Below are 22,631 nucleotides of genomic sequence, written 5' to 3'. Positions count from 1 at the left end.
TTTGCACTTTGGGGTTAGGGCAGCCGAGTCCTATTTATAGGACTCAAGGCCCTATTGTGCACATTCATTGTGTGATCACAACTCTTGGACTCATGGCGTGTTGGCTGACACATCTGTACATTGGGATGGTGTGGGCTGGTGGTATGGGACTCCAACCCTTGGGATGTGGTGACTGGTTGTGACTTGGAGTGCTGCTAGCTCCCAAATCAGGGGTTGACCCCGTTTGGCTCTATGGCTGGGAGGTGAGTTTTATGTCCAGTCCCTTGTATTGTAAGTATGGCTTGTGTTGTGTCTTGTGTGTAGGTTGGATCCTAGGGGGCTCCTTGTACTACATTGTGACACCATAGTAGAAATCATTGTACCTATACTTCATTTCCATCTTTGTTGTCCATTTATCTTTATGATATAGAGGTGAATATTCATTTGTTCTTTGAGGAGTCCCTTCTTGTGCACGTTGTCGGAGCGTTTGGGATCGAAAGTCTACTACGGGGGTAAGAGACAGTAGCGTGAAGGGAGATTCAAGGAGAGCAGTAGATGAAAGAGAAGGGGTTTGAGGAAATAGAAGATGTATAAGAAAACTGATAGAGGTGAAACCTATCAATATATTTCAGCATCCTATCATACATGGAAGATATCAACTCATAATCATAGCTCATAACCAAATACATCCAAGTAAGGGTGGGTCGAAGCCCAAGACACACTGAGACAATAGCTCAGCTCATACACAAATACATAACATAATCCATGATCATAATCCACGATCCATGCTACTGCCATCCATTGACTGCTATAGGTATTTACCTCAAAATTACATGTAAACTTCAAACTAGTAGTGGTAGAAGCCACTACAACCAAGACACATATCAAATGCTCCTGTCAAATCCCTGTCAAAGCTAAAGAAGCACTTCAGCCCTATCAATAATAGTATATTCCAGCCCTCAATCAAGGCTTCAAAATGCATACAAATCCAATCAAAAGCCTCTTTAATGAGTGCCCAAGGTTGCCCTATTGATTAGGGACCATATCCAATACATATATTCACTTAGATCACTTGCAAGCTCTCCCAAATTGAGTGGATTGTGGGATGCCCTGTTTATGATAGTTTTGAACAGTCCAAAACAGCCCATTGACCAAGAAAAATCACACCTTTGGTTGTCCTAAGTGGTACACTAGATCCCAAGAGCAAAAATCAAGCTCTTGGCATTAAGAAAAGCTGTGAGAATGAAGATGAAGCAAGAAGAGACCTTGCTGGTTATGGATTTCTTGTTCTTTCTTGTTCAAGACGGCACCATAGCTCTCTTCCTCTCTTCCCAAAATGCATGGCAAAGACACACTTTATCTTCCTCTCATTAATCTTGTCTATTCCCCCTTGAGTTGAGCTTCAGTTGCATGCTTTGGAAGCTCCTCGTGTGATCCAGTTGTGCCAGCACTCTCTCTGCAGCCCATGCCCGTGATTTGTGGGGCATTTCACGTTGATGGCCTTGCTCTTCACCTACATAACTCTAAGTTGCATAAGGCATACTTAAGTTACCTAAGTCATTAACAAAGGCATATACCATGTCCCATGCTCAAACCAAGTGGACTTGTCGAACTAAGTGACATCCAAGCAAAATGAACTTAAAGAGTCACTACTTTATGTCCTATAACCTGTGTTGAAGCTCTTGTAGACCATGTATGCAGACCTACATGATCCACAACATCTCCATTTTTCACAGTGTAAACATAAAATCCCATGACATCCACCCCCTTCTAACCAACACATCCTTCGGCATGTGCCAAAGTCTAATGGATCTGCAGTGTCAGAAGAAGTATCCTCTGCCATGTCAATGTCTTCATCTTCTACCTCTTCTTCTTCCATATTTTCATGTTCATGCTTAGTATCCAACTTCTGCAACTCATATGCTGAAGACTCCTTGCGTTTAAAGAGCTTGATACGTTTTCCAGCCACTGGAATCCTTAGAGCGGTCCCATCCATCTCATTTAATGCATAGGTAGTATTGTCGAAAACAAACCTTACCACATATAGACAAACTCCTCTATGTCCAGCCCATAAGCTTTCATGAAGCTCTTGCATTACCTGTTATTGAGAAGCTCTATCTCCCAATACATGTACTGGAGCTTCTCTCTTTTTCTTTGCATGCTTTTATTAATATCCGTCTATCAAGAAAAACCCATAAGCTTTTCTTTTAATCATTTTGAATTCATCTTCATACCACTTAGCCTTTCTTTGTTATGAGGCTGAGATATTGGCCTAATTTCAGCCAATCATCCTCACACAACTCTTCCAAAAATTGTGTTCTCACTAAAGCAAAACACCGATGATGCTTTCTCTCTATTGCCCATCTCTTCTCCATGGCTTTAAGCTCTTTGCTTACCGGTGAAATCCTTGTTACAACAGTTGTACGTGTTGTATTTGGTGTTATGACAGTTGTACTTGCATTAATATCAGTTGTACTTAAATTTATGTTAGATGTACTTGCAGATTTGTATCTGCAGTAACAGTAGCTGCATACTCATTCCATGCTGTCATAAAGTTATTTCCAGCACTTACCATGCCATCCTCTTCATCTTCCATCAGCTCCTCTTCATCTTCAAACCTTGCTTGTGAAAGCATGTTAGCCACGGGGTTTAATCTATCTGCAATATGCTGAAAATCAGGGTTAAGTGACTTTATATATGCAATCCACTGTAACATGGCAATATTGAGAGTTGAGCAATTTACTATCATGCCCAATAGGGGTAGACAATCAGTCTCTACTACTACATGAGCTCCCATAAAATACTCCCTATCACACTTGAGGACTGTCACTACATCCCAAAGCTCTCTTTTGACTTGAGAATACCGTTGTTGCCGTTCATTGAGGACCTTTGCTCCAAACTGAATGGCATACCTATTCCCATCAACATCATCTTTACCCACTGCCCAACCAATTGGACTTGTATCCACGGTGACAATGATAGATTGCCCATTCTCATAATTTGCTCTCCTTAGTGTTGGGGCTGAAATCAATGAGCTCTTTAACTTCTGAACGGTCTTGGTATGCTGTTTACCCCATCAAAACTTTTGTCCTTTTCTCAATAGCTGATATAAACTCTCAGCCACATGAGCAAAATGTGGAATCCGTATCAAGTAAAAGATACATGCACCCAAAAATCTTCTCACCTTGGATACATTTGAACATGTCTCCCACATCTTGCTTATGGTATTAATCTTTACTGGCGAGGGCTTTCTTCCATATGGTCCACACATGCGCCCAACAACCAATACTTCCTCCACTCCAAAAACCGACTCTTCTCCTGACAGAGTCAAATGCACTTTTTCAAGACGGCCCAAAATCTTGTCACAATCAGCAATATGATCAGCCACAAATCTTCTACATTCTTGCGCATTCAACTCTTCATTCTTCTCATAGATATCACACCCTTTGATCGGCACATCATCAAGAAAGGGTAAGGTCAACTGAGGAATATACTCCCTCAAACCTTTATGCATAGCATTCATCATACGCGCCACTGAATTGGTTACTCCTTATGGGAGCGTACACATCCTAACCAATTCAAGTAATATATTCATGTTAGTGATATCTCGGCTTTCCAATTCAAGATGGAACTGATCATATCCTGAATATGAATCACCCTTAGAGTAAATTGCCTTGCTTTCCAATTCAAGATGGTTACTCCTTGTGGGAGCGTACATATCCTAACCAATTCAAGTAATATATTCATGTTAGTGATATCTCGGCTTTCCAATTCAAGATGGAACTGATCATATCCTGAATATGAATCACCCTTAGAGTAAATTGCCTTGCTTGCAAATGCTTTTGCAAATTCATCCACTATTGGGCCTGATCTAATATTCCTTATGGTGACTTTATTAACTGGTTGTAAATCCTCTGTAAACCTTAAAGCACCATTCTTCTTTGAAACAATAAACCACCGATTTGAATATGTAGCTAAAGAGGGCTCCAAAATTGGCATTCTGATATTCTCATTCAAAAGCTCCACTAGCTTAGGCAAATATGTCCGAGATCAACATATCCAATTTCATCTGGCTGAAATGCAAAGGCTTTCCCATGCTTTGCCAACATCTGCAAAAAACAAGCTCTTTTTGCAAGCAAAAGAAAGCTTGTATCACCAATTTTCAGCTTTTGTAAAGTTTCAGCTGTAAATTTATGTCCTACTCCATGTGGATCTTGCAAACTAGGTTGTTGAGACACTTTTTCAACTTACCCATCTCTTTTGGGTGGTAGGCTTAACCTTCTTTGTAGCTGTTTTGTACTTTGTATCCACCCTTGCTTCAGCCTTGTTTTGCAACCCATAACATTCATGCTCAGCAAACTCTTGAATAACTTCATATATCTCTAAAGTATCAATATAAATAACCTGTTTTTCAGCCGTGTTTTCAACATTAATTGTTGCAGAAATTTCAGCCACTGTATCAACATCAACCAACCGTGAAAACAGTTGTGAAATACCTTCATTTGCAGCCATCAAACCGTATATCTTTAGCTATTTTTCAGCCCAACCTACATATTTCTTTTCAATTCTGCACATGGCTGAAATATTCTTAAAATTACCAAGACTACATGTTGTCCATTCTTGCAACCCATACACAAACATAGTTTTCCCCTTTCTTGGAGGCATAATTATCTTCCTAGAGACACTACCATAGCCTCCACTTATAGCAATGCTGTCTAAAAACCCTTAAAACTCTCGTGCATTAGATGGCATGGGATTGTCTCGCAGTCTATTCCAGTTGGGGAGATGATTCACACAAACACTGAGAAACTACACCGCCTTTGTATTATCTTTACTCCGAATCCGAGCATATGAAGAACCATCATCCAAGGCTTTTGTTTCCAGCCTTGATTCCGAAATATAGGGCTGTCCCAAGATCACTGGATAACTACATGAATCTTGCACAAAAAAATGATATTCATCCCTAACATCTCCGATAGTTACGGGTATATTCGGACAAGCCGCATAAAGATCCCTTGATGAATTGTTTGCTACCCACATGTGCTATCCTGGATCTACATCAATCGGCCAACCTCCATTCTCATACAAGCTGTGTGCCATAACATTGATTTCGGATCCATGATCCAAGAGAGCTATACAAGGCATCTCTCTTTCTCCCACTTTTACAATTTTCTTTGTTGTAGCACGAGCCCAATACGTTCATGAATAATGATTACTCGAAATTTAATGAGCATCTTCTTCTTCATGTACTTGCTGGTGGACGTCCTCATTTTACATAGCCTTCTCTCTATGCTTATTGCTGCCCATAATACCATTTTCAGCCACAAGCTTGCTATCTACACTCTCATTCGATCCATTTTTAACATTAGCCAGTTCCAAAATAGCATTGCATGCATCATCATACTCCCTCTGAAGTTGTTTCTCTATGTCTTTTTCAACCTGCATTAATGCTTGCAAAACTTCACCATTAAATTGCATTTTTCGATTCAATATATCAATGATTGCATCATGAAATTCATGCTTCACGATTCCAAGAACTTAGCTAAGTGTGAATTCCACTCTACTGCTAAGTATGCGTTCTTCCACGACTTTTTTAAGGTCTGTAGCAGTCTCAAGATCTGATTGTAGCTTGTAACTGGGCTGCTTGTTCCTTTTCTTCTCTTCTTGTTTCTTCTCCTGAGTTGCATCCTCCATAACATGTTCATGTATGGCTTTTTCAGCCTCTGTCTGCTGCTCCGTTTTACTTCGTGTTATGCATTTAGAAGGACCTGAAGAGGTAGGAATTGCAGTTTCCTCTTCTTTTCTTCTCTTTTCTTCCACAAGAGCTTCTTGATTATAAACTTCAATTAAATAAGCATAGATTGAAAATGAATCCACTGGTGCATTCCATCCTGTTCTTCCTCATATACTCTGACTTGCATCAGCCAATTCAGCCTTTACTGTTTTGCTCTTTTCCATGCAATCCAATGCTTGCATCCAAACGCGAGATTTCGCTTCAGTCATGTATTCTTTACGAACTTCATCAGTCCTTTTAATTCTCAAACCATATGTGGTTGTATCTATGGCTACAAATGCTGTCCTTGTAGCCATCTTTTCCAATCTCTTCTGCATACCACCATTTCCAAAATTTGGCTCTACTGGAAGACCAGTTTTTGTTGCATGTATTTTTTTATCTTTCCAAAAGACTAACTTTTGTACTTCTGCTTCATGGTAGGTTGTACAGTCTCGCTTATCATGCTGTAAACTGTCGCACCAAATGCATCTTCTCTTGTATCCCTCTCTATATGGCCTTTGGGTTGTTGTCCGACCCTTCTCTTCTATCTTGACATTCAATTTTTCGACCTTTGCATTGATTTTAGTTCAATTCAACCTCAAATCAGCATGCCCTTGATTAATTCATCCACAGCATTACCTTTAAGTACCGGACCAACAAGAATAGCCATAGCAGCTAAGAAATGCGTTTCTTTGAATTTGAAACTTAGGAAACGTTTCTTAAAATACGAAACGTTTCTGAGAGTAAAAAACGTGGATGCTTTTATTTATTTTTATTTTTTTGGTGAGTTAGAATCCAAAATATGGTTTTTTTGATAAAAACTATTGAGCAATGTTAAACATGATGATGATGATGTGTAATGACTTGTGAGGGCTTAAGATTTTGAACAAAAGATTGATTTTTTTGTGATTTTGTTTGGTTATTGGACTTTGTCAATCTAATATCTATTATTGTCTTGAGATTTGAATATTATACGACTTTAGTCTCATTTATGAGTTATTTATGATATATTACGATTCATTCTCAATTTTGACATTTTGTCAGTTTGTTTTGAAATGAGAATCATGATATTGCAACTTGACTCAGTCCATATTATAGATAGACTATTTACATGTTAATTTCAATTTTCTTTGTCTGATATGTATAAATCATAATGTTTGAGTTCTAAACCATAGTATAGCTTGTTCAAAGACTTAACTTTGACATAAGTGACAAGTCAATAATGGATCATGGATATGTAACGTATAATGTGTTATTTTTAATCGACTCTATTATCACTCAAGCTCAATTAGCCATTTTTTGTTTAAGAGAGAGTTCCATAGAGGTTTAGAATCTCTTTTCCCAGTCAAAACTATTAAAAATCCCTATATAAAAAAACCCACGTTTCTTATTTTATCCCCTCTTGAAAGAAACTTACGAAACATGTTTCTGACACTTCGTTTCTTAACGTTTCTGACATTTCTGGTTGCTATGGGAATAGCCGGTTGTTTCGCCATAGCTACAGGCGCTTTGGCTGCAATTTCAGCCTCCTTTTGAGCATTGGTAGGTGTGGTGCCTGTACCCTATCTTAATTTCATCCGCTCTCTTATTACTAACATATGCAATGCCTCAGCTACATCAGCCCAATCTGATTTGAGCCCTGTTCAGAAGATGCATATTCTAAATGATTAGTTAGCTTCTCCTACAAGACAGGATCTACAGCCTTCAGAAACAAATCAATTTTTTGGCTCTCCAATGATTGTTGCTCATCGGCATCCAATTGCGCATATCGACTTTCAAATTCATGGAGCAAAGCTGTAGCAGCTATTGGCTTTTTAATCCAGTCTGTAAATGCCTTTTTAGTTACCAAACCTGCATCTTCCAAGAAAAACTCTTCTCTCAAAGCTTTTTTAAAAGCTGCCCAATCAACATCTCTTCTATGTAACTCATTAATCCAATCATGCAATGCATGCATGGCCAAATGGGAGAAATACTGACTCCATGCATATTGCGGTACCCCATGAAACATATTTTTTTCATACAACCGGATAAAGGCCGAAACATTTTGACCCTTAAACTGCTTCAATTCCTGTCCCACTGTCTACAATGCATTCACAGCTAAGGAATCAATTCTTTTTGCTTCCTGCCGAGTTTGCATTTGCTGATGTAACAACAACTGTTGCTGTTGCTACTACAACAAAGCAATTATCCGTTGTAAAGCATCACCACCACTTGAACTTGCAGAAACCCCCATCTGTACACACCTTTTGCCGACTTTCACGTCGAGTTTACCACCACCACTGTCAGAGCGTTTGGGGTCGAAAGTCTACCACGGGGGTAAGAGACAGTAGGGTGAAGGGAGATTCAAGGAGAGTAATAGATGAAAGAGAAGGGTTTTGAGGAAATAGAAGATGTAGAAGAAAACTGATAGAGGTGAAACCTGTCAATTTATTTCAGCATCTTGTCATACATGGAAGACATCAACTCATAATCATAGCTCATAACCAAATACATCCAAATAAGGGTGGGTCGAAGCCCAAGACACACTGAGACAATAGCTCAGCTCATACACAAATACATAACATAATCCATGATCATAATCCATGATCCATGCTGCTGCCATCCATTGACTGCTATAGGTATTTACCTCAAAATTATATGCAAACTTCAAACTAGTAGTGGTAGAGGCCACTACAACCAAGACACATATCAAATGCTCCTGTCAAAGCCAAAGAAGCACTTCAGCCCTGTTAATAACAGTGTATTCCAGCCCTCAATCAAGGCTTCAAAATGTATACAAATCCAATCAAAAGCCTCTTTAATGAGTGCCCAAGGTTGCCCTACTGATTAGGGACCATATCCAATACATATATTCACTTAGATCACTTGCAAGCTCTCCCAAATTGAGTGGATTGTGGGATGCCCTGTTTATGATAGTTTTGAACAGTCCAAAACAGCCCATTGACCAAGAAAAATCACACCTTTGGTTGTCCTAAGTGGTACACTAGATCCCAAGAGCAAAAATCAAGCTCTTGGCATTAAGAAAAACTGTGAGAATGAAGATGAAGCAAGAAGAGACCTTGCTGGTCATGGATTCCCTGTTCTTTCTTGTTCAGGATAGCACTATAGCTCTCTTCCTCTCTTCCCAAAATGCATGGCAAAGACACAGTTTACCTTCCTCTCATTAATCTTGTTTGTTCCCCCTTGAGTTGAGCTTCAATTGCATGCTTTGGAAGCTCCTTGTGTGGTTCAGTTGTGCCAGGACTCTCCCTGCAGCCCACGCTCGTGATTTGCGGTGCATTTCATGCTGATGGCCTTGCTCTTCACCTACATAACTCTAAGTTGCATAAGGCATACTTAAGTTACCTAAGTCATTAACAAAGGCATATACCATGTCCTGTGCTCAAACCAAGTGGACTTGTCGAACTAAGTGACATCCAAGCAAAATGAACTTAAAGAGTCACTGCTTTATGTCCTGTAACCTGTCTTGAAGCTCCTGTAGACCAAGTGTGCAGACCTACATGATCCACAACATCTCCATTTTTCACACTGTAAACATAAATTCCCATGACAACGTGATTAGCCCACTTGTCTCACCTCATGCACATGCAGAGCTTGAATCCACAGAGAGAGAGAGAGAGAGAGAGAGAGAGAGAGAGAGAGAGAGAGAGAGAGAGAGATGACCGGTGGATATTTGGAACTCTTAGCAGGAGTTTAATCGTCGATGGAGGAGTAAGCAATAATGAACATACTAAGCATGGACATCAAGAGGAGGATAATGCTAAGAGCTCAGAAAAATCAGCGGAAGCTCTTGTCACAAAAGTTCCTCAGGATGTAGGCTCGAATGAGAGAGGGAAAACAAAAACAAAGAAGAAGAAGAAGTGGGATCGTTGGGGACAGCCAGTTACTGATGCCAATGATAGACAAGACACTAAAGTTTGTTTGGAGGATGATGCACAGCAGCCCCATCCAAATATGAACGACAAACAATGGTCTGTTGCAAAGCTCAAATTATTTTAGTTTTCTATTTTTGTTGGCCAACTTAATGTAAGAAGGTACAAGTAGACAGCCATTATGTAACTGATATTTTTTTCTTTCTACATGCTGTGGTCACTGGGTTCCAATTGAGTAGCTAATGACACATGTTCTTAATTTTTGCAAAATCACATATATGCTTCTGCAGATTTGGACAGTGCATACTCTGGTTAGGTTGTTTCTCTCCCTCTGATTCACTTGGTTTGGGTCATTGTTGGGGTCTCTTAGTACTTTCTTTACTTTCAGGCTTACATGAACATGTTAAACAATTATCACAGCCCTTTTAAGGACAGATACTTCTCAACTCTCTTGTATGTAATGCTGAGCTCATGTGAACCTATGCTAAATTAGAAGATGAACAAACGATCTAATTTTGACATGCACTTATTGCATGAAGAAAGACAGGTATAATAACCAAGTGCACAACTCATGGAACTTGTTGAGGCTTGCCCACAAACAGTGGGTATTTAGTTCATACCTGGTTCAGCCAAATCGATCAATGCAGGGTAGGATGCTCTGCATGATTAACCACGAGCAATGGGGGTCAACAGTTTGGCAATGATTGGGTGAGAGGAGAGAGTCAATCACAGTTGGTGGAAACTAGTCGTGTAGGGGCAGTAAGGAAAGGCAGGTGGAAAAGTAATTGGCAAACAATGCTAAACATGGCAGCATGGTCTTTATTACAATCTAGAGAATTATAGTGATTGCTTCGACATCATCAGAAGTAGTAGATAGACCTGGCCAAGTTTGGCTTCTTCCAGACTCTTCTTGCATTTCCAGGAATTGTCCTTCTCTATTGCCTTTAGAACTTGAGAAGCGGGTTTAACCCAACTCATGCTCTTGTATCAGCCAGGAGTCCCATCCTGCTAATACACTGTGTAGTTAGGTTGCAGAAATTTGTCCTGATTCATTTCTTAGGATTCTGTGGCCTTATACTCCCAGGGCATTTTTCCATAATATGTTGAGAGACATGGGTGTGTCTATGGCACACAAACAGACCGCACAGAGTTTCCATGCTCTTAGTGTTTAGCAGCTCATTGTTGCTTTGTGGTTATCACATGGTTGGGAAAGACATGACGTTCCTCAGTGTCATTGGTGTGGTGCTTCCTTGACTTTTCCAATGTTTACCTTATCTATTTTGTGGTTGTAACTGTATGGTTTAGTTTCCACCCTCTTGTAAATCTTGACTACTTAATTTAGGTTCTCTTGACTGGTGAGGAGGAACAGTTTGGAGGACTTGACTTTTTCTTGATTTTATCTCTTCTTCCCACAGCAAGGAGCTGTTGATGCAAGTTGGAGCAATCTGCATGGAGGTGGCGATTCCACAACTACTACCTACTCTATAGGACCAAATGACCTCAGCAAGGCTGTTAACTAATTAATTATTATCCGATTCTCGTATTTTTGAGTCTCTCAGCTTCGATTGATACTGAGCAGCAGGTGTTTGGAGCTAAGTGTGGAAGAGTTGAGCTTATGGTGGTTATAGATTCCTTAGACAGCATCTTCAATAGTAAGGATGATGGTGTGTTCGTGGGCACCCAAATGTGGTTGGGGAAACCCAGTCTAGCGTTATCTTGTTCTTACACAGTGGGCAATCATGGAAATTCTTGTAGCTGGGACAAATGCTCTCTCAAACCTTTGCAATCAAAAAATACAAGAGATGGTCATTGATCCGAGAGTGCTTAAGTTAGAGACCCCAAACGACAAGTATTCAAATGTCCCTGGACTCTGGCAGACTCACAAGTAGAGATACCGGACTTAATTTCATTAGATTGCCAACAACCTCTGCAGCTCAAATGGAGCCGAAGGCACTACTTTCCCTGGGATCTTCTGATGAAGACCAGCTCCAAGTGATCTGCAAAATCTACAGAGAGATTGACAGCATATTTTCGACTATCAAAGATGCTCCAAAAAACTTCGGTTAACAGTGGAGAATGATTCTTTTGGCCCTCACACCCTGTTGCAACAAGGAATATGAGGAGCCTCTGCGATGTTTATGAAGTTTCATGCAGCTGTATCTGGATCACCATTGCACACAAGAAGTTTGAGAGGCTGGATCACAATCTAGAGGATAATAGACAGTGTAAGTTCAGAGCACAGTTTAAATGACAATACTGAATGTGATACCAAGTTGCATCTAAAGTCTAGACCTTAACGTCTTCAAAAGATTACACTTAGTAGAGAAATTTAGATATACCTCTCCATCTTTAGGCTAAACTAGTCTCGTGTAAAAAATATATGGCTGTCCTCTCCAAGTTTAAGGAATTAACAATAAGAGAAAATGGAGAATGTCTAAGATGCACCAGAATGGAGAAAGTGGAGGTGCCCATATTCCCACACAAACCATCCGTGGCAGGCAATTAATTCTGCAATCCCCCTTGAAGTAAATCGACCGTAAGTCTGCAGAGGCTTTTTAAGACGAGAAAAGAATGACTAGCAGTAATTAGCTTTCTTGCTAAAGGAGTGCCAAGTCACCATGTGCCTGCCTATGTAATTCAATGGTGCAACCTCAACCTGTTGTATTGTGAGGAAGAAGCCCTCATTACTGAAACAAAGGGGTCAGGATCCTGCATGCCAGTGCTCATGTAGGGGCTTCTTGTACTTCTTTGAGTAATATAATCAGACAACTGTTCATGCAACAAAAAAAAAAAAGAAAGAGAATCCATGACAAGGTATTAACGCACAACTCAATAGCTGGACGCATAGTTGTGACCGTTGTACATGACATGGGTCCAAAGGTTTCCTTCTCGTGGCCAATGCTTTCTGATGCGTGCTTTTGTCAATGCTTTTGTGTAATTCAATGGTGCAACCTCAACCTGTTGTATTGTGAGGAAGAAGCCCTCATTACTGAAACAAAGGGGTCAGGATCCTGCATGCCAGTGCTTATGTAGGGGCTTCTTGTACTTCTTTGAGTAATATAATCAGACAACTGTTCATGCAACAAAAAAAAAAGAAGAAAGAGAATCCATGACAAGGTATTAACGCACAACTCAATAGCTGGACGCATAGTTGTGACCCTTGTACATGACATGGGTCCAAAGGTTTCCTTCTTGTGGCCAATGCTTTCTGATGCGTGCTTTTGTCAATGCTTTTGTGTGACTTGCATTTCAATTTTTGAACCCTCTTAGGTTCAGCAATGATGAATGCTATATAGCACTGACTACTAGGAATCATGATGCTATTCCTTGGAGCATCCTTAAAAATTGATGGTTTCTGATACATGCTGTAGCAACCAAGGCTAGATTGGGAGGGAGCCCGAATACATGCTGAGTAGCTGCTCTAGCTCTACTATGAGAGGCTCTGACTGTTTGCTATAACTGGCAGTCCTTTAGATGGGAGATTTAAAGAGTGTCTGATAGCAAACTTCTCTTTTGCCACTGCATCCTGTATGTACATCAAGGTCAAGCTGCAAGTCACTCCTGCATCGAGTGGTCCACGATGGTACTGATGGTTCAAGTTGGTTTAAATGCATAATCACGTGAAACTCATTTATGTTGCTGAACAACAAACTTACTGAGGGTGCTTGAAATCTTGATGAACTAATCAGTTTAAATTTGTCCTCTAGAGGGGTTATATCATTATGTAGAACAGTGCAAGGTTTTAATACTGATATCTTACATCTCATGAGGGCTTTTGGCTTGCTTTATTTTGTTCTTTGGGCTTCCTGGCCAGGCATAAAGATGAATATGACCTGAAGAAAGTTTGTGTGGGGGGGATGCCCTATGACACAACTGAAGATGGCATTACAAATTTTTTTTCCCAATGTGGAACTATTGCTGAGGTTAATTGCATTAAATTTGCAGACACGAAGAGATTTAAAGGGCTTGCTTTCATAACATTCAAGGTAAGAGGACCGTTGCTTTTATGGTTTTCAAGGTAAAGCTACAAATTTATGCATCAAGTTAGTGAATCTGCTCTCTTGAAGTGACTCGTACTCCTTTTTTTGTGTTTCTAATGTTTGTGATAACATATAGACAAACTTGATGATCTTAATGGTCCAGTTCGTCCAGTTCCATATGCTATATAATATTCGTTGGTCTTACTTGTGCCAAGTTTGTCAATATATCATAATTTTGGTACCCAGACACAGATTTTTGTTCCTTCAGTGCCTGTGATTGTCTTGTTTCTCAAGATCTGTTTCATGGTTTCAACCTTGAGCCTTGGCCCTTAACCATCTAGGTCACCACTTTAGAACAAACTCGTTTCAAGTCACAATGGGATCTTTTTGTATACTGACTTTGGACAGGGTTGAGCCTTCTTCTGTAGTTGCTGCACCCTGTTAAATAAGACTATGCTTCAATTAAGTGATTTTTCTCCACTTTTTATAAACCTACTCAAGCTCTTGGGCAATCTTTTTTATTATACGGTGTGGCACTTATAAGGTCATGTTCCACGAGTTCCAAGTACTGATAGAAGTACAGCACAACAAATTAAGCCTTGATTTGGTTTGAACTTCTTTAGACTGCTGATTCTATGTTCTGTGTGCTGAGCAGACTGAAGCTGCGGCTAAAAAGGCACTTGCTTTGGATGGTGCTGACATGTATAGTCTCTGCTTTGGCATATTTCCAGCTGATTCACCTAAGAGCCTCCAGATGTCTTATTTCCCGGTTTAACCTGGTGCAGGGGTGGACGATTTATCAAAATTGAGCAAGTGAAGCAAAAAGATAGGATAACAAGAGATCCTCCAAAGAAGACCCAAGGCTGCCTGTCAGTTTACGTTGGGAATTTGCCATGGGATGTCCAGCAGCCTGATGTTAAGAGGTTCTTCAAAGGTTGCCAAATTAATGCTGTGAGGTTGGCGTATGACAAGGCTACTGGTAATTTTCGAGGTTATGGGCATGTTGATTTTGCTGATGATGATTCCCTCGAGAAAGGGATAAAGCTGGACCAGAAGAAACTTCAGGGGAGGCCTGTAAAAGTATCATATGCCGTGCCTGCAAAACACTGAGGGTTTTGATTTTTCATCGTGGATAAGGGCATCACACGTTTCAATGCTTGCGAATTCCCAGCAGTAATGTCGGGCAATTTCTAATATGATGCCAGAAGAAAGGAGGAGATGAAATTGTGAAGAAAACCATGCTCAAGAGGGGAGTGTAGGCCATGGTCATTCAGTACAAGCTGTACTGGGTGTTTGTTGTTTTCACGGCCCTGGAGGGAGGACGAATGCCATTGCTGTTTTGCCTGAAGAAGCCCTAAGGCCTTGGAGGGAACTTTCTTGATGTTTGAACTTTTAAAAATTTGCAAAATTCATCAGGACCTGCATAAGCTTCCTCATATACAAGGTACATATACTCCATCAAGACTTTGTGAGCATACGTCATGTAAAGTTATAAAGAAAAAAAGTACAGTTTGTGAAAAATCTGAGTGGTCTCAAAGACACTTCACAATTAACTCCATTTCTTAAACAATTCAAGGCAAGACAAGGTTTATATGAAATTGTGAGCTGTCTAACAGTCAAAACACCAATCCACACCTGCCTTTAGTATTGTCATTATTGTTATTACTGTTGTTTTTCTTCTCGTTATAAGACTTCTCAAATGAATTTCAACATATTGATACATACAAGGCTTGGAATTGTTACAGTTGCATGATAAAATCCTCAAATGTTAAGTAGATTTACATGGCCAAATTGTGATCTGTCACATGTACACCAAAAGTCTTTACTGGAATTGTTGTAGTGGCATTATAAGGTTCACACACACACACACACACATACACACACACACACACACGTGTGAATGCATGCTCAGTTGTTGGCTTGCATGTGTGTGTACACACACATATTGGTTAAGGTTTCACCCTCTTTGATTATAATGGTAGTGTTATTTTGCATCTTGGGGTAGGCGATTCAATGATTGAGCATCTTGGGGTAGGCAATGCAATGATTAAGTTAATGCTAATGGCTAGTTGTGAATGCTCTATATAGATTTTTGTGCAAGTTCTCCATCCTCTTCCCTTATTTACATGCTGACTCTTGCATTATGCAACCTTGTAGCTTCTTTCGCTAGTTCAAAGGTTCGGTTCCCAATCTGGTTTCCAAGTGTCCTACACAATGTTGTGTTTTGATGTACACTGGCCAAGGTGTGCCCATTAGCTTTTGGTGTTTGCTATTGAGCATATTGATAAATAGTGGGCTTCAAAATTGCCATTTGCATGATGTCAATAAGATCTTTTCCCATGCTTTCAAAGAGACAATGTGCCTTTTTGTGGAGATGTATGTGACTTTGGTCTTCCAAATTTCTAGATCTTTCTGGTGAGCTTGAAGTGAAGGTTAGGATCAAATTTTGGAGCTGTTGAAAGCATTTTTGAAATAGTAAGGTCATTGCATTCTAATTTCCCAACCACATGTCACTCCATGTTGATATATAAAATGAAGTCATTGGACATAAATTGAATCTTTGTCTATTTTTTGGGTGCAACTACATGTGATATTATTAGGCATACAATTGTAACAACATCCAAAATTTTCCAAAGTTGGATCCATTTGGAAAAAAGATTTTCCTTTTAGAAAACACTTGTGGAAGGGATAAAAAGCATACTTGGATTTCATAAGATATGTTCAAAAGCATGTTTATATCCGAGTTTTATATATCATGTTGTTTGATTATTGTTTTGGATTTAGCATTGTTGTATGAAAGGAGGCACTTGATTGGAAAATGAGATGTAATTGGTCAGATGGGAGGGTGGAGAAGGAGCTATGGACATACTATATTAAGGCACGATCAAGTAGGTTGTGACTCGAAAAGAATTGATCTCTCACTTTGCAATAGAGATTGAGAATGCCCTCTTTGTCTTATGTCCTATTTCTAGGGTTGTAAGGGATAAGATAGGCATGAATATGTCTATAATTTTGGTGCCCATCCAAGTCTTGAGAAAAGAATTGTAAAAAAAATCATTCACATCAATGTTGGTGCCTTTTCTTTAATTAATTGTGTGATCTATAATAGGTAATACACCAAACACATTAAGAGAAATGGCAATGTGGATATAATAGGTAATACACCAAACACATTAAGAGAAATGGCAATGTAGATATTTTTAGATAGTTCTCATGTTGACCATTGTCATATAAAGCAATTAATTGCCAATAAGTATGGTTATATTCACGGTAAATTTTTTGATTTTGATGCCTTAAGATAATTTGGTATTTTATCTTTTGGATTTATGGTAAAATTATTGAGTTAATGATTATATGATTTGAATCTTGATAATATGTAGAGCCAGTGTTTAATGGTGATAAATAGGTTTTGATTTTCTAGTATTCCCCCAAATCCCTATGGAAGTTGGTAGTGGGCATATATTTAGTAGTGATAAATATGAAAAGCTCAGGATTATGGGTAGTGAAAACAAAATGTTTGGTTGTTTTATACACACATGTCAATAGGTATGCATTATGTTTCAAAACGAATCTCCTGGACCAAAAGATGTTCTCCTCACCGTCCACTTCCACTGACAAAGGAGAGATTTCTATCATGCTGAGAATCCGGTCCCAAGGCTTAAGGAGATCCCTCATGAGACCCTGGGTCTTAACTTTGGGTATGGCATGCGTTCTGACTGAGTCTGGAGCTGAAAGTGCCCAGGTGTGATAGTTTCTTATTGTTGACCTCCAATAGGTCCATAAGCACACAGGTCCATGGTAATTCTTTCACTGAGCATCTATTTATAAACTTAGCTCTGAGGGCATGTACCTCCTTTGAGGGATTCGTGATACTTAGGCCTCCTTCGAGCAGAGGGAACTTGAGCTTCTCCAGTGCTATGGGTGCCACATAGCGCGTCTTAACCTGCTTGCCCCAAAGCAGAGGGAACTTGAGCTTCTCCAGTGCTATGGGTGCCGCATAGCGCGTCTTAACCTGCTTGCCCCAAAGCAGTCTACTAACTAGGAAGCCCCATTTCTTTTGCTCCTGCTTGCCCCACCTGAGAAAAGGTAAACAAAATGAGAGTATGGGAAAAATTAAAGTAAGGAAAAATCTTGAGCTTCACATGAAATGGCCAATTTGTTGAAGCCCAGCTGTTAGCTTTCTCTCAAGCTTTGTTAAGGACCGAGGAAGACCTTCTTGGCTCCGAAGTGTCCACCCCTAGTGGCACCCCCAGGTATCTAAATGTGTTGCCTCTTCTTACTATGCTCCCTTTCCATTGAAGGTTGAGAAGATCCTCCTCCAAGACACTAATCAATTTGGATTTGCTTATGTTGATAGCAAATAGTGCCACCTTCTCATGTACCCTTAGAATCTCCATGGCCTTCTTGCCATTCGCTTGTTGGGCTTTTAGAGCCATTAACAAGTGATCAGCAAAGCCTTGTCCAAGAAGCTGTTTGCCTCTGTATTGCATGCCCTAAAGGTCTCCATTTTCAGCAAGCTTGTCCAAAGTACAGAATAGAGGATGGGCTCAACGGGCATCCTTGCTGCCAGACTCCACAAGAGATTTGAAAGGCCGACCATTGAGTGAGATGCTGGCTTGTGCCCGATTAGCCACCAGCCTTGGAAGACATCAAACCCCATCTTTTCTAGAACCCTCTCAAATAGATCCAGCTGGCTCGGTCAAAAGCTTTCTCAATGTCCAGTTGGAGAAACACTGCCTCTTGCCTTGAGGACTTCGCCCATTGTATTGCAATCATTGAATTAAGAACATTGTCCGCTAGGCTTCTTCCTTTTATGAATCCAAATTGATGCTTGGGATATGCTCACCCATCAGAGGCATAAGTCTGTTGGCCACCACGGCTGTGGCAAAGATCTTCTAGATTCAATTGAGCAGGGATATTGGCTTCCAATCCTTCACCTGTATGTACACTTTGTCTTTGTTTGGGAGTTAGTGTGATGGTGCTTTCCACCCATGGCAGAGGAAGTTCTACCACCTGCCAATAGTTATTGATTATGGAGCAAATACTTTTCTAGTACCTCCCAGTTGAAGCCCACAAATTCTATTGGTATTCCATCTAGGTGATTTCTTGCTGCCCAAGCTCTTGAGTGCCTCTTTCAGTTTTGTTGCAGTGAAGGGGCACGTTAAGGTGATATTTTTCGCCTCTGTGATGACCTTTGAGACAACATCTAGCAAGTTCTGGATTGCGTCAGCTTTCACTCTACTTGGGACCTCCCGATCCTGTTTGGCAAGGTGTGCTTTGCATACATTTGCTATTTGCTGTTGATTGGATATCCATTGCCCATTATCAAGTTGGGAGGGCAACCAAACACTTCCTTCTCCGCCTTTTGCAAGGAAATGCAATCCGGGTCAAGCTTTAATTGCCTACCAAATAGCAGGGTAAGCTTCTCCATCTCCCTTTCTGGGGCTGCACTGTGAATTTTCAGTGCCAGGGTGAGAGCCTTGATTTCCTCCTGCAACAGGGATCTTACCCCTACAGTCCTTGAGAGGCAGCCCTTCATTGAGTTTGCCCACTTCTCTTCCTTTCTCTCCTTGGATGTGAGCCAGATACCATGAACGTTGATTGCATGCTGAATTGAGTTGACAAAAGGCCCCCAGGGGTTGTCCGCTTGGTTACTTAAGTCATCATTTAGTTTTGATACAGCCCGCAAAAATATGTATTGAAAGGCGGTCTGACCAAAGTGCTTTCGATTGACAATTAATTGCTTGTGTTTCCCCGCCTCCCTTGAGGGCTCAAACATCTGCATCTCCAAAACGACAGGTAGATGGTCTGAGAGGAGGCAATTGACATCAATCGCCAACTAGACTGCATTTCAAAGCCATTCTCCTATCTGGGAGCAATACCATTTGTCAAGCCTAGACCAATAACCCTTGTGGGAGGGAGTTGTATGTGAAGGAAGATTGTGGATGCCTAAATAGTCCACTAGGTCCATGAGGCCCCCACTTTCCACCACCGAGCTATATGCATCCAATTCTTCCCCATATACCATCATGGAGTCTAATGATGCATCACAATAATGCAGTTTTCCTCCACGATGTTTGCTAATTGGGTCCATTGGAGCTTTGTGATTCTCCTGTCATTTGAGCCATAAACATCAATAATTGAGAGAGGCTCATTATCCCAAGTGATGCCAACCACCAGCATGCTCCCCTCCAATGACTGGTATAGTAGAGCTGGGTTCCACCCCCTTTTGATTATTGTCAGGTAGCTGGAGTAGCTCCCGTGACCTCCCCCAATAAAACAAGTGTAATCCTTAAAAGAAAACATAGAGCCCCTCCATTTATGACATTTGTGTTCTTGCACCAGAACTACATCCAGATCATGTTTGTACGCCCAACCCCAAAACAAGTGCCTTTTGGTCCCCCCTGTTGAGGCCCTTGCAGTTAATGGTTGCTATCTTAATCCTTCCTCTAGCTGTCTCCATTTGCATGATTAGGTTAATGAATAGTCTCTTGTCCCCTTTGCACTGTAACTCTGGTAGAGCTACTTCTGCAGACCAGATATTACAGTCAATCTCCCCTCCTGCTCCCTGATGTGAATGAAGCTTAGCCAGGAACCAAAAATTGTTATGATGATTGGCCAGTTGATCTCTATATCCACCCCCAGATGCTACTCAGATTTTGGCATCCAAGCTTGGGTATTCCTTTGCCAACTCATCTAGTGGGAGCTTGTTGAGTTGAGCGAACAAGCTTGCCTTGCTTCTTGAGCTCTTTGGTATGGCGACCTTGGATCAAAACCCCTTGGCGAACTGATGGGGCACATTGATTGGCCTAGTACTTAAGTGCTTGCTTGCTATGGATTAGATTTTTCTTTCCTTATTTGACTTGCTGCTAGCCCTCTCCATCACTTCTGCCTTGGCAGCTCGGTTGAGCCTTGTATTTGTCAATTGAGGTATTATTTTTGGCCACCTCCACCTAGGTAGGGTTTCATGTAGGAGAATCACCTTTCTCCTTGCCCAACATAGTCGGGCATTCTTTGATATAATGGCCCCATTTACCACAATTGTGTCAAGAACCTGCAAGCTTGTTCCATACCAGATGGAGGCAAAGCTCTCCCACGTTTGGAATATCCTAATCTGCAAATTCCAGCTGCACTTCATCAAGATTCCACAAGATGCACACTCGATTCTTGAAAGGACTTGCCAAAGAAGGAATGTAAAGTGACTTTTCCAGCCCCTTGGCAATGTCTGGCAGCATGCACCATAGGTATGCAAGTAGATCTGGAATCTTGACCCAAATTGGCAGCTTTCGCACAAAGATTCTTTACCCAATTCCATTAGCTTCCAGGCCACAATGTACACTAGATCCATATCCCAAAAATAAACACCTTGATCCAGGACTTTGAATGCAGCTTCTTTTCTAATGAATAGTACCTCATAGAAGCCTTTGCCTCTATAGAAGATTTGCTCCACCTGCCCCGGTGCTTTGAGAATTGCAAATCGACCATCCGGCCACCTCCGTTGCTCTGGGCGATTTTCTAGTAAAAAACACAAGGACACCACGAGAGTTGAAACGAAGTGCATTGCTACATACCTTGCTAGCATCAAGGGTGATTCTCTTTGCCACCCTATCTGACCTCTCCTCTATGTTCTTGTATAACAAGTTAGCCAAAAGATCGAAGACTACCTGCGGATTTGCCTCCAATCGTAGCTCATAGTCCCACTGTGAATTTTGTTGCTCCACGTCGTATGAGTTGTTGTCTTGCTCATCAGAGACAGTTCACTTCGATTTAGAGACAGTTCGCTTTGATTCTCTAGAGGTAGAAGTTCTTCATCCCTCTTCCTTTTATGAGACTGCATATCCATCTCCTCCCCTCCATTGCTGCCATTGGTGATCACCACCTCCAGGCCACATCGCCGCTAATGGACCTACCTAGAGCTTTTCGAGCCACGCCCTAGACGTTAAGCATCATGCATCAAGGATTTGACATGCAGTGTAGGGCGGATGGCTGCTTAAATGGTAATAAATGATAGTAACTCGTTTGCACCGCTCATACTTCATCCTTTGCTTTTCAACAGGTTTTCACAATACAAAAGATAAGTTATTTTCATAAGAGGAAAGACAACATTTCATACAAGGCCGTGGCTTTCTTGGCCCATAGTAAGATGACAAATAGTACAACATATATTCAAATTTAGCCATGACTAAACCACAATTTTGACAAATCCAATTGTTATACTCATCATTGTATTGACCATGATGCTCACAATAGATCCAATTGTTAGACTTGGTATTAACTATGGTGTTGACAACTATCTTCTTTTTCTTTCTTTGTTTGGCTTCTCTTCCTTAAGAAGATACTTCTCTTAATTATTCCATGTTATTTCACATCTCTACTAAGAGTATGTAGGTTCCTCCTTTTAGAGGATCTTTAGCACGGCTATCTTTATTGTGGAACACAATCTTCCACTTGTAATTTGACATACTTTAATAAACACACATATACCATGTACTAGAATTAAACCATATCCATCCCAATGACTGACATCACATCATAGAATAAGCATTGATAGATATGATAATACAAATAGAACCTACATGTTAATTTCCTAGAAGAGATCAATTGATGATTAATTGTGCCAAAAATATGATATTGGGTCAACATAGACCTCCTAAACCCTAAACCTAGGACCTAACTTATATTTGTTGAATTTGGTGGCATGGAGGGCCTCATCACACTTGAGGGTGGTGATATGATTTTGCATATGCCTTGGTACCATGAATGTTAGCTTGATAGTGAGAGGGATGATAATGAAGAGGAAGAGAGTGGTAGTGATATCTCTTTGGAGGATATACTACCTTTATTGTATATAATAGCATATTAGGTGCTAAAATCATAATAGATGGTTAAAATTCATGTAAACATGACCCTTCGTACATTCCAAGTAACACAAGTTACTTTTACTCATTTCTCTTATGTGCACTTAATGTGTTGATGTTTGTACTTTTTTCTTAATATGTGAAATGAATTTGTAAAATTGATGCCCAA

General features: G+C 40.5%; 2 protein-coding genes across 3 annotated transcripts in view; one reads left to right on the top strand and one right to left on the bottom strand.

Annotated features, from left to right (window-relative positions):
* Positions 1-15,287, top strand: part of LOC148011449 (uncharacterized) — a 31,585-nt gene extending 16,298 nt beyond the window's left edge. Inside the window, exons 2-5 of the mRNA XM_087670716.1 lie at positions 9,442-9,723; positions 13,439-13,610; positions 14,260-14,306; positions 14,390-15,287. Coding sequence (XP_087526842.1) covers positions 9,442-9,723; positions 13,439-13,610; positions 14,260-14,306; positions 14,390-14,714 — 826 coding nt within the window. The 3' untranslated portion in view covers positions 14,715-15,287. The remainder of the gene's footprint in view (positions 1-9,441; positions 9,724-13,438; positions 13,611-14,259; positions 14,307-14,389) is intronic.
* Positions 15,288-17,162: 1,875 nt separating this feature from the next.
* LOC148011448 (uncharacterized) lies at positions 17,163-21,541 on the bottom strand. Of its 2 annotated transcripts, XM_087670691.1 has the most exons (4): positions 21,269-21,541; positions 21,016-21,119; positions 17,617-17,680; positions 17,163-17,547 (listed from the first exon to the last, which is right to left on the bottom strand). In XM_087670691.1, the coding sequence occupies exons 2-4, from the start codon at positions 21,087-21,089 to the stop codon at positions 17,293-17,295; spliced, it is 393 nt and encodes a 130-aa protein (XP_087526817.1). In that variant the 5' UTR covers positions 21,090-21,119; positions 21,269-21,541; the 3' UTR covers positions 17,163-17,292. The 2 variants fall into 2 exon arrangements, with proteins under 2 accessions (XP_087526817.1, XP_087526816.1); XM_087670690.1 differs by having other exon boundaries at positions 17,163-17,680.
* Positions 21,542-22,631: the final 1,090 nt, after the last annotated feature.

This window comes from Lygodium microphyllum, chromosome 28 (genome assembly GCF_053477565.2).
Source record: "Lygodium microphyllum isolate KBCC chromosome 28, Lygodium_microphyllum_v1.1.10, whole genome shotgun sequence".
Lineage (NCBI taxonomy): Eukaryota > Viridiplantae > Streptophyta > Polypodiopsida > Schizaeales > Lygodiaceae > Lygodium > Lygodium microphyllum.
This window is presented reverse-complemented; position numbering and strand designations above follow the sequence as displayed.